Below are 15,887 nucleotides of genomic sequence, written 5' to 3'. Positions count from 1 at the left end.
GAGCCGTAAGTCTGAGCCTATGATTTTAAATATTTTTGGAAGCATTCAGCAGACTGTATGTAGTAAACATGAATTTCCTGGGCATTTTCTGAATAATTACCGATGCTTTAACCATGAAAAGCATCACCTCTCAAGAGGAGGGGCTCAGGGACACAACTACACTCCTGCTTACCTTCTCCCAGGCCAGTACTCTGCAGATTCCCCAACACCTGCCAGGTTTCCTCTCAAAGTCTTCTGGCCACATCTTGGCCAGGTGTAAGCGTATTCAGAGAGGGAACTGGGAGCCTAGAACAGTGTTAGCTCACATCCTGGGCCTATATTGTGGGGATTAGGAAACAGTTTCCATGGCAGCTCAGTGACATGAACTCTGCATGGATTAGGGAGAAAGTCAAGGAAAGGTGGATACTCCAGCACTTGTCAGTACAGGGCAAAGCTAACCACAGCCAGCTTCCTTAGGAACAGAAGAGCAGCCCGGAGGAATCCAGGTGACCAAGGCCCAGAGCAAGAACCATGCCAGTACTATTCTCTCAACCCTCAGCCAGCAGCTTTGCCATCCTGCCCGCTCTGCCCTGATGCCATGTGCACAGCAAACATTTTGTTATTAAACTCATGTTATTGTGGATGTATTAGCTGTGCTCCCTGTATCATTGGATCCTGAGGCCCCAGGATGATAGGGGAGTTGAGACTGGTCCACCGTGGAGCTGTGAAAACGGGGTGGTTGATTTGTGTCAGAAAACTGCTAGGATTTGGCCTCCTGTTGCAAAGTGCCCTCTCCAGGTGGGGCCCAAAGGGCTAAGACTGCATGAGTTGTGGGGTGGTGAGCATTCAGGAGCAATGCTTAGCTTGCACAATGTGAAAGTTTGGGCTCGTGGAGCAGATACTGTAAGTCCCAGTGTAAAACCATGACAGCCACAGGAAAACGCTAACCAGCCATCCAGGAACTGGCATATGTCGTGTCTATCTTTGTGGTTTTAGCCTGGTAAATATTTCACAAATGATTATGCTGGAATGACAGCTTCCTCCTTTCTTTGTCCTGATGCTTTCCTAGGACAAATTAAATGGATCTATTCTGAAAAGAATATTTTTTATTCCTATAGTTTCATAATATATTGGAGAGGTTGAAACCTCTTCACATATCTGTAATTTATATCATCTTGGTGTCTATAAGATGCCCTTCATTTCTTTACTAACACTTTAGAGAAAATGCTTTCTTTATTCCAATGAATGCCTGTTTGTGCATGTGTGCATGCCTGTGTGTGTGAACGTGTTTGTGTGAATATGTGTCCGGGATACCTCGCCTTCCAGGGCTGAGCTGTCTCTTTGCAGCTCCAGCCATCAGAGCTGTCCTAAGCAATTCCAGGTGTCCAGGACACCTCCAGGGCTGAGCTGTCCTGAGCAGCTCAAGGGGTCTGAGATACCTCGCCCTCCAGGGCTGAGATGTCTCTTTGCAGCATACATGTGGATGTGTATGCATACGTAGGTGCGTGCATAAGCACATGTGTACATGTGGAAGCCAGAGACCAGTACCAGACACCATCCTGGCTCCCTCTCTGTGTCATTTTTGAGGCAGGGTCTTTCACTGAACATGGAGCTCAGCAAGTAGCTAGGCTTGCTGACCATGGAGAACAAGGGATCTGCCTGTCTCTACCATGCTAGCACTGTGGTGACAGATGTGTGATCTGTTGTTGTTATATGGGTGCTGGGGATCTGAATTTAGGTCCTTGACCCCAAGCCAACTCACAGTCCTTATTTCCATGGGCGATTTATTTATTTATTTATTTATTTATTTATTTATTTTTCATTGTTGCTGTTGTTTTCTGAGGCAGCATTTCTCTGTGTAACAGCCCCGGCTGTCCTGGAACTCACTCTGTAGACCAGGCTGGCCTCGAACTCACAGAGATCCTTCCTTAGTCACTTTAAACAGTAACAACAGTGTTGAGAATCTTTCCCTATATTTTTATATTCTTTAAGAAGACCCTCTTTGATTTTGAAACCATATTTTTTTCTGACCACGTCTCTGGGCTTAGTGTGATTTATATTTATTTCTCTACTCCCGCTGGCTATAGAAAGAGGAAGGCTGAAAGCTGCCTGCAAGTCTTGCCTGAGGTTCTGAAACACAGTCCTCACCTTCCTTCTCTTCCTCATTATAAAAGCACTTCAGTAATTCACCTTACTTTCCCATTAACATCTGTAAGATCAGGTTAAATTTTCTGGCGATGGTGGCAGTGTATAAACAAGTAAGCAACATGAAATTGGTTCCTGGTACTATAGAAACACTCTGTGCAGAGTGATTTGTTTCATTTAAGAGTGGTTTTTTTTCCTTCCTTTCTTTTTAAACATAGAGTAACTGTAATTGCTTTGCCAACGGGTATGGACACTTTACAACTTCTCAGATTTTTGCCTCATTTATTTCCTGGGTCACACTCAGTTATAAATGCCCTTAAGTAACAAGAGACCCATGCTTTGCCATGCAGTGACCTCAGAGCACACCTTAATTTTTAATGTGCCTGTTTGACTCTAAGAAATATTTCAACCTCAATTTACAACAGATATTTTTAAATGGGTGGGCTGGAAAGGATGTCTCATGGCGGCACCTCCCTGACATCTCCATTCCAATCCTCTCGAGAATCTTCAAGGCTTCGAATTTCCCAGGCTGGCTCTTTCTAGAATGAAAATATAAGTCACACTCAGACACCGAGGATGGCCTTTTATGTGTGGTGTCTGAGTTATTTTCTTCCCACCCCTCAGCAGCGGGAGCACCCATGATCTTGGGGTACAGCAGGTATGGGCCTCTTACCCTGTCATCCACCCGTTACTTTCCAATGAGTCATTGGCATTCACAGGCCTAACCTATGCATTTCCAAATTAGCTGCCCTCTCCCTAACAAGTTTCCCCTTTTCAAACACTTTAGGTCCAGCGAGCTGGCTCAGCGGGTAGAAGCACCTGCCATGCCTGGGACCCACGGCAGACGTAGAGAAGCAGCTCTTACAAGTTGTCCTCTGACCTCCACACGCATACTGTGGCATGTGTGTACAGGTGTTTTGCCTGCGTGTGTGTCTTGCACCACGTGTGTGCACTGCCTGCAGAGGGCAGTCAGATCCCATAGAGGTGCTGGTAACCGAACCCAGTGCTCTTAACCAGTGAGCCGTCTCTCTAGTCACTCTGCAGCATATGTGTACCTGCACACACGCGCACGCGCGCACACACGCACACACACACACACACACACACAAATAATGATAGATAGATAGATAGATAGATAGATAGATAGATAGATAGATAGATAGATAGATAGACAGACAGACAGACCCAGGCGGTGGTGGCACAAGCCTTTAATCCCAGCACTCGGGAAGCAGAGGCAGTTGGATCTTTGTGAATTCGAGGCCAGCCTGGTCTACAGAGTGAGATCCAGGAAAGGTGCAAAACTACACAGAGAAACCCTGTCTCAAAAAAAAAGATAGATAGATAGATAGATAGATAGATAGATAGATAGATAGATAGATAGATAGATAGATAGATAAAATGAAAAATTTAAACAGTCACAAATAACAAAAATAAGATTAGAGCATGAATATATGAGTATACACTAACATCCCCTAGTTAGTTCTCAGTTTAGTGAGAGAGTACGGGGCTTCTAAAATGTTACTGTGTATTTCTCAACACAAAGTCACAACCATCCAGCTGCTTCCAGGTTGAAAAATGTTCATGTCCAGTCACACTGTTGATGCCAAAGTCTGTAGTATACATCTGTTATAGTAAAACTTACCATTGGCTTGCTTTCTTAAAGTTTATGTTTTAAAAATAAGGAAGTTGGGGTCACCACTTTGTGAATTGTATTTCCAAATTCTATTTGCTTGTGAAACTGTCTTAGAAGGGCAGCTGTCTTAGAGGAAGCCCTCTTTTGCTGCTGGATTCTGGAGCATGCACTTCAGGATCAACCCATTGCTGAAATGTAAAATAACCCCCAAAACCAAGTAAAAGTTAATTAAGAGAAGGCTGGTGGGTTAAAGTTGAGGAAGCCTCTGATTTCTATGAAAAGGAATCCAGATAGGAGAAATGGTTTACAAAATGATTATAATTACTTTTGTGACCCTGAAGTTCCATTTCAGAGTAGATTTCTCTAGCACAGAAAGTAAATCCTGGCTTTTGGCCTCGAGAATAATGGGACCAGGTTTTACAGCAAACAGTAATTCTCCGCTGTGCTTTGGAAGCCATTGTTTTTTTAATGTTACAATGAGGAGTTGTTTAAAAGCTGTTTATTAAGCCCATAAATAAGATGTCATTTGGTAATTAAGTGCAGTTATGTTGCAAATGCGTTCACTATTCCACTCAGTAGAAAACACCAATGCAATTAGGAGAAAGAGCTGAAAGGTTGGACACCTGAGCTCAGAATCACATACTCTCAGGACTCACGTTGTGCTACCAGGGGACATCTGGGTGCGGGTTTTCTTTTTGTATTATGGCTTTGATATATGAATCAGTCAGGACTTTTGTTTCTAAAGATATTTGTACACCTTACAAATCATTGATGCTGCTGTTGAATCTGCTGCTCAGAGAACCAACAGGAATCATTCGTGTGTGTGTGTGTGTGTGTGTGTGTGTGTGTGTTTGTGTGTGTGTGTGCAAGCACATGAGTATACTGATATGATATACAGTTGTAGTAATGAAAAGAGTTAATGATATGATGGGTTTGGGTAAATTTGGGTTATTTTAGGGCATTCAACACATTACCCTTGACATGACTATTTGGACAGGGAGGGTCCTTTTGTCCACCTTAGAAAGGGGACACACTGCTATGGGATTCTCCAGCATCTCAACCTAAAGCGATATGTTTAAGCATGGAGCTATGAATAGCACTTGTAAGGTCCTGTATATAGGCGTGACTGGCCAGGGCTGAGGAGAGGGTCATGTATGGCAGTGGCAGCCCCTAGGAACACTCTTTTGAGAAATGCTGTAAAGAGCAGCCCTGGCCTTATTGCTCTCAGCAGTTTCCATCTAAATATATATATTCTTGGCTCTCCTTTTTTTTTTCTAAGTTACCACTTCCTTTCTCCTGCATTTTACTACCTTTTATTTTCATTCCAGTTCAGACACCTCACTTGGCACAGCTACATTAATCCCCCATAGGAGGTCTCAGACAAGCTCCGTAGGACATATGAAGGTAATTTTAGAAGAAAGATGACCACAATGTTTTTATGTGCTTAGTGTGGGCCTGATATGGTCTAAAACATCTGTTCAATTTGTTTATCTGTTGTTCCTACTAATTCTGGAGGTAGGTATCTGGATTACCTGCATTTTACCTATGGAATGGGGACATTTCTAACCAGGCATAGGCACAGTACTCCTAGGCTTCCTCCCTATTTGGTTTTATTTCCAGTGTGTGTGTGTGTGTGTGTGTGTGTGTGTGTGTGTGTGTGTGTGTGTGTGTGTGTGTGTGTGTATGCATGCGTGTATGCATGCGTGTGTGTGTGTGTGTGTGTATGTGTGTGTGTGTGTGTGTGTGTGTGTGTGTGTGTGTGTGTGTGTAGGCCAGGGGCCAACACTGGGTGTCTATCTACTGCCCTCCACCTTAGGATTTGAAACAGGGTCACTCAACCTGGTGGTCACTGCCTTGACTGACTGGACAGTGAGCTCAGAGGATCTGCCTGCTGCCTCTGCAGTGGGTTACAGGCAAGTACAGCCACGCCTAGCTTTTTACGTGGGTTCAGGGGATCTGAACTCAGGTCTTCTTGTTATACAGCAAGCACTTTACCCACCCCTTCTCCCCAGGTCCTAGAGAAACATTTTCAGTAGGGCTGAGGTCAGGCTCCTCCGGGGTGTGTGGGGACTTGTCTTCACACCAGTACAATGAGTAGAGCACAAGGTTCACATAGTGGCCTCCTTCTGTGCTCTTTGGTCTGCACTGTGTTTTGCTCCTGCGTCTCCAGAGGGAGAGGCTGATGGGAGTTATGAGACAGTTCAGCTGAGCACGTGCTCCTTGGGAAACTGAGGAAGGATGATAACATTTGCAGCAGACGGGAGTGGCAGAGAAAGGGTTGGTGTGGTGACAGTTGCCGACCAAGGCTACCTCACGATCTTCAACTCCAGGTGAAAGCTCTGAGGAGGGTTGGTCGGTTGATGAGTTCGTGGAAGATCTCCCTGACTTTAGCCTTTAGTTCCTCAGCTTGTGACAGGGTCGGCTCTGTGTTCAGGCAGATGTCCCAGTGAAGCCCGTGGCACACGTCCGGTGCACTGAAATGTTAGTGATGTTTGTAAAACCGACAACAGACTTGTGGAACGGGTGGATCCATGCTCTCCTAAGTCCTGGTGTAAAAGACTCACTGATGTTCTGTTTTCAATGTGCAGAGACACGAGTGTGCTGTTGAATGACACCTCTAATTGCTGTTTTCTCCTAATAACAAAATGCTGCTATGAATAGCTAGAGATTAAGCAACTAAGATTCCGTACACCCTATGCTTGCTACCTCATCTTCACAAAAAGAAATAATACACGGCTCCTAAGACTTTATTATCTGTTACATAGACTCATAAAAAACCTACAGCATGTGTCCTTACTATGCTCCACAGAGCCACTGTCATCCACAGCCCATCACTATCTCATTTTTTGTTATTGTGAGGCTTATGAAAGGTGGTGGGGGACTCCACGCCTACATGAGGAAATTCAGGTCTATACAGCTGAAATGAGACGGCGCTGCAGACACGTTGCATAATCAAATTTAATTATGCCAGCTAAATTTTTATCTCTCGCACTGTTCTTTGATGTGGCCACATTTCTAGCAGAGCTGCTGGGCTGACTATCGGGCTGAAATAAGACATGTGAGTGGAGCGGTAATGGGCTTTGCTTTTAGTGTGAAAAGAGATCGGGACTGTATTAAATTACACGATAATGGGAAAAATAAAGCAAAAGATAAAAGGGCAACAACGTTGTGGCGTGGTTAAGTCTGGATTGCAGAGCATGGTCCTGCAACTTATCCACTTACTAACTCTCGGTTTCCTTTGAAACCTTCCTCTTAATTGTAAGTGTGGCGTTCTTTAATGGCTCCTACCTGAGACATCAGTGCTATGACTGGATCCTAGCTGGAAGAAGGAGGGTACTTAGAGGCACCCCACTCCAGCCATTGCAGTACCAAAGGGACACCTCAGGCCACCACCCAGGAAGCCCTCCTTGGAGCTCAGTCACCCCTGAGTTGGCAACCACTTGCCATGCCAAGGGGAAGACCCCTTTGTAGCCCCAAGGGGCTGGACCTGTCCCCAGCTCTGCAGCCATCTGTTAGGATTCTTCCAAGAACAGTGGTGTGCACTCTCATGGTCGCCCTTCATGTCCCAGTGCCTGAGCCTTGACACTCAGGCCCCTTCCTGTGTCTGAGCTGGTCTGGACAGTTGAACTCTGGAGCTGACACAGGGCATTCTGGGCCGTGCCTTAGAGCGGCTGCTTGGCCAAATTCTGCTGGTCACTTCTGCTTCCTCACAGCCATGAGAGGAGCAGCTGGGATGGACAGAGGGAGAACCGCTTCTGCCTGCTGTCTCGGGGGTTCACGGGCATGTGGTTAGGGCTCTCCCTGGTCTCCCCGTGAACTCTAGGTGGAAATGATGAAGCTAGGATTACTAGCCTCATCGGTGTAGGAGAAGAGTCCGTGGAGAGATGGGGCAGGAAGAGTCCGAGTGACAGTGGCCCAGTGGGGACTGACTGGGACTGACACTTGAGAGTCACAGATGCCTCCTGATGAAAGCCATTTCCCCTTCCTGTCTGAGCATCGGCTGGTGGGGACATCCAATTACTCAAGAAGGGGCCTGAGTGCCGAGGCTCAGTTGACTTCGGCCACCATACTGAGTCAGCTCAGAGAGGTTCCAGCCTGGGGTCAGGATGCGGGAAGAACTCACAGTGATGTTCTAGGAGGTGCCCCGTGGTCCCTGGCTGTGTGGAGGGGCCCGGTGGTCCCCGGCTGTGTATGGGGCCCGGTGGTCCGGGGCTGTGTGGGGGTGCACGGTGGTCCGGGGCTGTGTGGAGGGGCCCGGTGGTCCCCGGCTGTGTGGAGGTGCCCGGTCGGTGGTCCCGGCTGTGTGGGGGTACCCGGTGGTCCCTGGCTGTGTGGAGGTGCCCGGTGGTCCCCGGCTGTGTGGGGGTACCCAGTGGTCCCCGGCCGTGTGGGGGGCCTGCTGGTCCCCGGCTGTGTGGGGGTGCCCGGTGGTCCCCAGCTGTTTGGGGGTGTCTGGTGGTCCCCGGCTGTGTGGAGGGGCCCAATGGTCCCCGGCTGTGTGGGGGTGCCCGCTGGTCCCCGGGCGTATGGGGGTGCCCGGTGGTCCCCTAGCTGTGTGGAGGGGGAGGGGCCCGGTGGTCCCCGGCCGTGTGAGGGTGCCCGGTGGTCCCTGGCCGTTTGGGGGTACCCAGTGGTCCCCGGCTGTGTGAGGGTGCCCGGTGGTCCCCGGCTGTGTCACTCACGGAGCAGAATCTAGGGGAAGCACTGAGACATGGTGATCTCCTAGTCAGGCCTCTCTGTCCAGGACCCTAAACTGTAGAGAGCTGGGGATGAGAAAGCTGCCTCCACAGCTTACTTTTCTGGTAACATGTGACATTAAACAATGATTTTATGATTAATTCATTAGTTCTGTACATTACTTCACCAGTCAGTGTTACTAATTAAATATCAGGTGTTAGTTTTCAAATGTTTTAAGCTAAACCAAAATGTTCCACTATAATTGATCTACAGCTATATTTTTCCGTGTGTGTGTGTGTGTGTGTGTGTGTGTGTGTGTGTTATATAAGTACATGGATGCTTGTTCACGTGTGGGTATGAGTACACCTGTATATAAGGGTTATGTGCACATGTATACACATGCATGTAGTTGCCAAGTGACAACGTCAGCTGTGGTTCCTCAGGGGTGTGTTTCCACCTTTTTTTTTAAAGTGTCCCTCAGTGGAACCGCGACTCTGCTTTCCCAAAGTTGGGATGACAAGCACATGCCACCACTGTGCCCTGCTTTGGTGTGGGTGTTGGAGTCTGAACTGGGGCTCTTTTGCAGGCAAACACTTCACTGACTGAGCTACCCTCTCCACCCCTGGTTTTTCAGATCACATAGTCTTCCCGTTGAGAGCCTCAGTGCATCTACCAGATGTTCAGTACCTGTTGCTGCCGATGCTCTCGTGGGGAAAAACCAAGTGTCTGCTTCTTAGCATCCCCGAATCCCGAGGAGTCACTGTAATCTAAACCCTGTGGCTGTTCACTCAGTTCAGGCACTGGCTACCGGGAGAGCGACTCCTGTGTCTCTGTCACACCCCAGTGCTTCACCAGGCACTAAATCCCATTTCTGTTTTTGTTGACAGACCAACAGTACTCATGGTCTCCAACGCAGCAGCACTTCAATGAGGAGAGGTACTCACCCGCACCCAGGAACATGAAAGGGTTAACTGGAAGCCGGAACCAGCCTCAGATATGTGCGGGCCATACCTGCGGCCTGTCACCCCCAGATGACTGCGAGCACCCCCACGATCACATGCACCATGGGCCGGATGTGCGGCAACCCTACCTCCTCAGCCCAGCTGAGAGCTGCCCAATGGACCACCACCGCTGCTCGCCCAGGAGCTCCGTCCACTCAGAGTGTATGATGATGCCTGTGATGTTGGGCGACCACGTGTCCAGCAGCACCTTCCCCAGAATGCACTACAGCTCACACTACGACACCAGGGATGACTGTGCCATGTCCCACACAAACACGAAGGTAAATCGCATCCCCGCCAACCTTTTGGACCAGTTTGAGAAACAGCTGCCCCTGCACCGGGATGGATTCCACACACTGCAGTACCAGAGGGCCTCGGCTGCTACCGAGCAGAGAAATGAGAGCCCAGGCAGAATCCGGCATCTGGTCCACTCCGTCCAGAAGCTCTTCACCAAGTCTCATTCTCTGGAGGGGTCGTCCAAGAGCAACGTCAACGGGACCAAGAGCGACAGTCGGGTGGAGGACCACCACCACAGCCACCACTCCAAACACAGCAAAAGGAGCAAAAGCAAGGAGCGGAAGCCAGAGAGCAAGCACAAGTCCGGTGTGAGCAGCTGGTGGAGTTCTGACGACAACCTGGACAGTGACAGCACATACCGGACACCCAGCGTGGCCACCCGCCACCACATGGACCACATCTCTCACTGCTACCCCGAGGCGCTGCAGAGCCCCTTTGGGGACCTCTCGCTAAAGACTTCCAAAAGCAACAGTGATGTTAAGTGCTCAGCCTGTGAAGGCTTGGCCCTGACGCCAGACACCAGGTACATGAAGCGTAGCTCTTGGTCCACTCTCACGGTGAGCCAGGCCAAGGAGGCCTACCGCAAGAGCTCCCTGAACTTGGACAAGCCCCTGGTCCACCCAGAGATCAAGCCTTCGCTACGGCCATGCCACTACCTCCAGGTAAGGCCCGGGTGACTGTGTCCTTGTGCAGAAGGTTTTAGCCATTGCTGCCATTTGTAGTTGACCAAAAGGATCATATCAACGCGTGGCGTACAAAGTGAAGTTTGAAGGCATGTTTGCCTTTTAGGATTCCAAAGTAAGCCAGAGTGCTTGCTTTCCATCCCTCTGTGCTGTAGCTAGAACTCTCCGAGTCCACATGAACCCCAGAGACAGGAGGCAGAACTGGTTCTCCCTTCGAAAATGTTATGGCTGAGACGTAATATTGTTACATCCACATCTTATTTGTACAGTGCAGTCATTTGGTACACATGCCGCAAGCATGGTGATCCTCAGTGTGGGTCACCTTTATGGGGACTAGACAGCATTTCCCCCACCCCAGTTGTTTGGAACTAGAAGTTATTGTAACTAATAATTACCCTGCTAAAAGTTTTGGTTGGTTTTTTTTTTTTTTTTTTTGGTTTTTTGAGACAGGGTTTCTCTGTGTAGCTTTGCGCCTTTCCTGGAACTCACTTTGGAGACCAGGCTGGCCTAGAACTCACAGAGATCCGCCTGGCTCTGCCTCCCGAGTGCTGGGATTAAAGGCATGTGCCACCACCGCCCGGCTAAGTTTTGGTTGTTTTTAGAGACTAAATCTCACATTGTGATACAAGCGGGCCTTTAACTCAGTATGTAAACCAAGCTGGCTTTGAACTCTCAGCAATCCTCCTGCCTCAGCCTGGGTGGGATTACAAGTGTGTTCCACTATGTCTGGCTCAGCCTGCCATAACTTTTAAAGTTTTTATTAGTATATATGAATTTTACATAATAATGGGTCTCATGACATTTTCCTACATGTACATAATACTTTGATCATGTTCAACACCCCCCCCCACTCTTGTGGATTGTCTAGGAATTCCTGAGTATATAATGCAAGGCCAAGGCTAGCTGCTGTCTTCATGCTATACAATGGATCTCTTGGATGAACTCTTCTGTTGTAACTGAAATCAAGCATCCTTCTAATAGTACTCCCCAACTCCCACTCCAGCCCTGATAACCATCCTTTATTCTCTGCTTCTATGCACCCCAGATCTTGAGCTTCCATATGAGGGAGTGTAGATGTAACCAACCGTTGGGCACTAGATGTAGCAGGAATCTTAAAAGTTCTTATTAATAAAATCAAACCTGAGCCAGGTATTGGGGTGAACTGGAAGATCAGAGAACCAGAACAAGCCACAGCTATCTCACCTTGCCGGATCCTCAGCTGGTCTTATTTCCTCAGACTGGAGGCCTCTTGAGTCCTCATCCAGAATGGGTCTCAGCTGAACTGTGTTGCTTGAAGCCTGAACGCTTAACCAGCCAAATGCTTCTAGTTCCTGATCCACACGCCTTATATACCCTTTTGCTTTCTACCATCACTCCCTGGGATTAAAGGCTCGCTTTCTGGAATTAAAGGCATGAGTCACCATGCTTGGCTGTATCCTTGAACAGATGGATTTCTGCCTCTGGAATGCTAGGATTAAAGGCGTGTGCTACCACTGCCTAACCTCTATGTTTAATATTGTGGCTGTTCTGTCTCTGACCCCAGATAAGTTTATTGGGGTGCATAGTATTTTGGGGAACACAATACCACCACAAGGGAGCCTGGGCAGAGTGTGTCTTTCTGAGTCTAGTTTGTTTCACTAAGTGTACTGTGCTTCATGCTTGTGCCTGTTGTAAATGGCAGGGACTCCTCTCTCCCTCGAGGCTGAACAGCATCTCACGTTATATATGCATCCCTTCCCCAAGCCACTCACTGATGCGCATCAGGTTGATCCCCTGCCTTGGCTTCTGTGAACAGAGCCACAATGTGATTGACAAGAGATGGTCGTGGGTGACTTTGGGATGTCCCTGGAAACATCACTCCAATGTGACAACCCATCCCTTGGTGCCAGGGACTTAGCAGAAGAACACAAATATCCTGAACACATACATGCTTGAGCCCATAGGTCTGCCTTTTGAACGAGATCACTCCTGTCATGTCACAACAGCATCCCCAAGCTGTGTGGCATGTGGTGATGACAGGAAGTTTTGTCTGTGATGAGGGTAACTGTCCTCAATGGTGTGGGTAAGATGGAGTCACCAAAGACAAAAACATATTACAGACCATGCTGGTGGGATCCAGAGCACTGTGCAGTTCTGCATTTTATGTAATTGCCCTCTCATCTCCTGATAGTTCTCTCACCAAGAACAGGAGAGGCAGGCCTTAGCCTCCGAAGACACAGCCGCTCCTGAGGAAGCCTCTGCAGCTCCTACCAGCCGGTGGCATTAACACAGCCTCAGCACTTCAGGTTTCCTCAAAGATAAATAGTATATATCCAATTCACAAATCTCAAATCCCTACCCTGTAAGAACCAAGGCTTGGCCTGGCCATGTGCTGGCTTAGAAACACCCTCCTAGATCCTGAGTAATGGCGCTAATCATCGGCTGCGTCATCAAGTGGCCAATTAACGAAACAGATGAACAACTGTGAATCTTTCTGGGAGTCAGGTGGCAGAGGCTTCCAGCAGCGCCAGCTCCTCCTGGTATATTGTCCAAGGCTCACTGGTTCTGTTTTGAAAGGAGATGCTAACCAAATTGCTTGTATAGACAGATTTATTCAAAGAGACAAATTGGTAGTTAGATAAAGTATTATTTTTATAGCAGTAGAAAAGGCTTAAATTTTGCTTGTAGTTGGCAAACCTTAATGACATCCAAATGTAAAATGTTCTCTCTGCTTATCTGAGGGAACACAGTGAGTAAAATTGGGGCTCACTCTGGTTCTTTCACTCTTGTACAAGCAAAAATCTGGTCTTTTTTCTTCCTCTTCTTTGTGCTTAGGAACTCTCTGCTGCAATGTTCCCTGAGCATGAGGCAGGGCTGTAACTGTGGCATTTCTCCCCACTCCAGTCCTGAGCTCTCTGCTCCGCACACCACCCTCACCTGCTCATCGCCCCCCAGCCCTGGGTTTACCGTCCCTGCTGTTGCGCATGCTCTTTGCCGCCCTCCTGGTCAGTGCTGCGCATGCTCTTTCCCACCCTCTAAATCACCCGGTTCAGTGCTGCACATGCTCTTTCCCGCCCTCCAGTCACCTGGTTCAGTGCTGCGCATGCTCTCTCCACCCTCTAATCACCCTGTCCAGTGCTTCTGTGTGTGGAATGTCAGTCGTATCCAAAGATGGAGTGTGACGTCACCTTCTACTTTCCACCCCCTTTATAACTCTGGTGGTTTTCCTTTCTCTACACCATACCCCTTCCCTGCCGGGTGAGGTGGAAAGGGGCCCCACAGACGACATCATTGCACCTGTAACGACCCCATAGTCTTGTCTCTGGAAAGTCCAGGCTGGGAAGACCGCTCAGTGGGCAAAGTACTTCCCGCAGATATCTGAGGACCAGAGTTCAGATCCTCAGCACCCATGAGCATGATGGACTGCTAATAATCCCAGCACTCAGAAGACAGAGACCAGGGATCCCCAAAGTCAGCGGGCTAGGCAGACTAGTCAAAAGAGCAAGTTCTGGGTTCCGATATATAATGTGGAGAGTAAATGAAGGAGACACCTGACATCGAATTCTGGCCTCCTCATACATGCGCACACACGTGCAAGTACACACACATGAAAGCACTCATGATCATGTATGTACATATAAAAAGAAGATGCACACAGGAAGATACAGACTCCCGCTTAGGTAGAACATCTCTACTGTGTGGCCAGGCACTGAAAAGCAAGAATCTTGCCATGCTGTTGGACACACGTCAGTCATTCCTCAGGCCTCATCAAGGGTTCGCTTCTCTCCAGTGGCTCCTGAGTTGGGAGCCACACAACGGACCTCTGTCCTGGGCCAGACCTGTTGTCCGCACCTTGTGATCTGCATAGCGCCCTCTGCCTCTCCTCTCCTTCACTCTGGGACTTCTTTTTAAATTCCTTGGGTTTGGAACCAGTCTTTGTTCCACCAGCCCCTGCGGTCTGGGTGTCGTCCCAGACGCCTCTCTCTGGTATCCAGCTTCCACAGGCCCGGAGCTAGCCACCAGCTTGTGGACTTCCCTGCCTCAATGGCTTCTCGCTGTGCTTGTGTGTTGAGCACTGGGTATTGTAATCAGTCATTTCTCAGCCCGCCTCTCCAAGCCTAAGGTAAAAGTCACATCAGCCCCACCCCATCTGCCTACTTCTTTGCCTGTAGCTAGACACCAATTGGGAGAGTGGGCCAAACAGTCAGTGACGGGTCCAGCTGTTACCTTACCAAAACGTAGTTTGCAAACGTCGTTGGCAGTTCGTGCCCCTTAACAGTAGCATGCAAAACCCAAATAGGTTGGCATGGTGCTGTGAAGGGGTGAGACTCAATAGAAAGCTGCATTGAAAGTGAAGTTCCCCTGGTGCGCCATAGAACTATAGCAGGGTACAGCTGGAAAGAAGAGGAAAGCCGTCCTAGAACCCTCCCTACAAGCCCCAACCGTCTCAAGTCCTCTGTTCAACCTCCATCAGTCCCTCAGCGGCTCGTGGTGGCCACGGCTGGGCCTTGGTAAGCATGGCACCTGCAGGGGCCACAGACCTCTCTCCTCCCACTGTTCATATGGACAACCGTGGTCTAAATGGTAAACCTGTAGGGTGGGAGGTTTAAGGACCTTTGAAGGAAATTATGGCTTTCACGGGGCCCTCTTCCCCCAGCCCCAAATACCTCATCTACGAAGAAACTTCCCTCACACACCATCCTCCATCTGTCTTCACCTCTCCATGAAGTCCTTCTCCCCTTCCTTTCTGTCCTCTGTCTGTCATGCCCTGTCACTTGTGGGAAGATTTATGAAATACACACAGCTCCTCCGGCAGCGTTTGTCCCCAGACCCAGCTGAATTGATGTCTGGGTGCATTCAAAGGTGTCCTCGCAGGGCTGTCCCGCACGCCGGAGGAAAGTCACGTCAGCCCCTCCGGTGGAAAGGTCCCAGCTCTGGACCTCACAAGCCCAGACTTCATTTCACAACCAGCGTTGGGAATCAAAGAAAAATTAAAGGAATGTGCCCATGGTGCTTTGTAAGGACATGGTCTAAAAGGGCCAGAAGTCCGTGCCCAGGGGCAGCATTCTTTTTTTTCACCGCAAACTAGAGATTTGCAGTTGAATAAAAGGACACCTTTCTATACCCACCTTTGGCTTGTATGGAATATGTACTTAACATTCAAGGAAGACTCTTGTTTGTAAGTAGGTCAAAACACAGCAAATGGAACTGACGGGGAATTCTGGCCCGTGTTCTTCTCTGAAAAGGCTTTTGTTCTTGTATTTTCTGCCTCAGCAGACAAACTGTCTTAAGGCCAAACTTGGAATAAGGTGGCAGGCATGTGGGCCAGTGATTCACTACATTCTGTTCAGGGGCCAAGCGGTTCCCTATGTCCTGAGGAGGAGACACTGGCCTTGGAGGGGACCTGGTACCAGTCAAGGAGGTCGCAATTGCTCTGCCCTGTGGGAAATACTTTCTTCCCTTGACTCTTATGAGCACAACACCCCTGCCTCT

At 48.6% G+C, this 15,887-nt stretch overlaps 1 protein-coding gene across 7 annotated transcripts in view; it reads left to right on the top strand.

The window, feature by feature from the left end:
- Positions 1–15,887, top strand: part of Dlgap2 (DLG associated protein 2) — a 746,370-nt gene that overhangs the window by 626,865 nt on the left and 103,618 nt on the right. For all 7 annotated transcript variants that reach the window (XM_076553682.1, XM_042262958.2, XM_076553680.1 and 4 more), the window contains one exon: positions 9,322–10,394. In XM_076553682.1, the coding sequence (XP_076409797.1) occupies positions 9,322–10,394 (1,073 nt within the window). The remainder of the gene's footprint in view (positions 1–9,321; positions 10,395–15,887) is intronic.

This window comes from Peromyscus maniculatus, chromosome 17, assembly GCF_049852395.1.
Source record: "Peromyscus maniculatus bairdii isolate BWxNUB_F1_BW_parent chromosome 17, HU_Pman_BW_mat_3.1, whole genome shotgun sequence".
Lineage (NCBI taxonomy): Eukaryota > Metazoa > Chordata > Mammalia > Rodentia > Cricetidae > Peromyscus > Peromyscus maniculatus.
The sequence above is the reverse complement of the archived record's forward strand: the minus strand, read 5'-3'. Positions and strand labels throughout refer to the sequence as shown.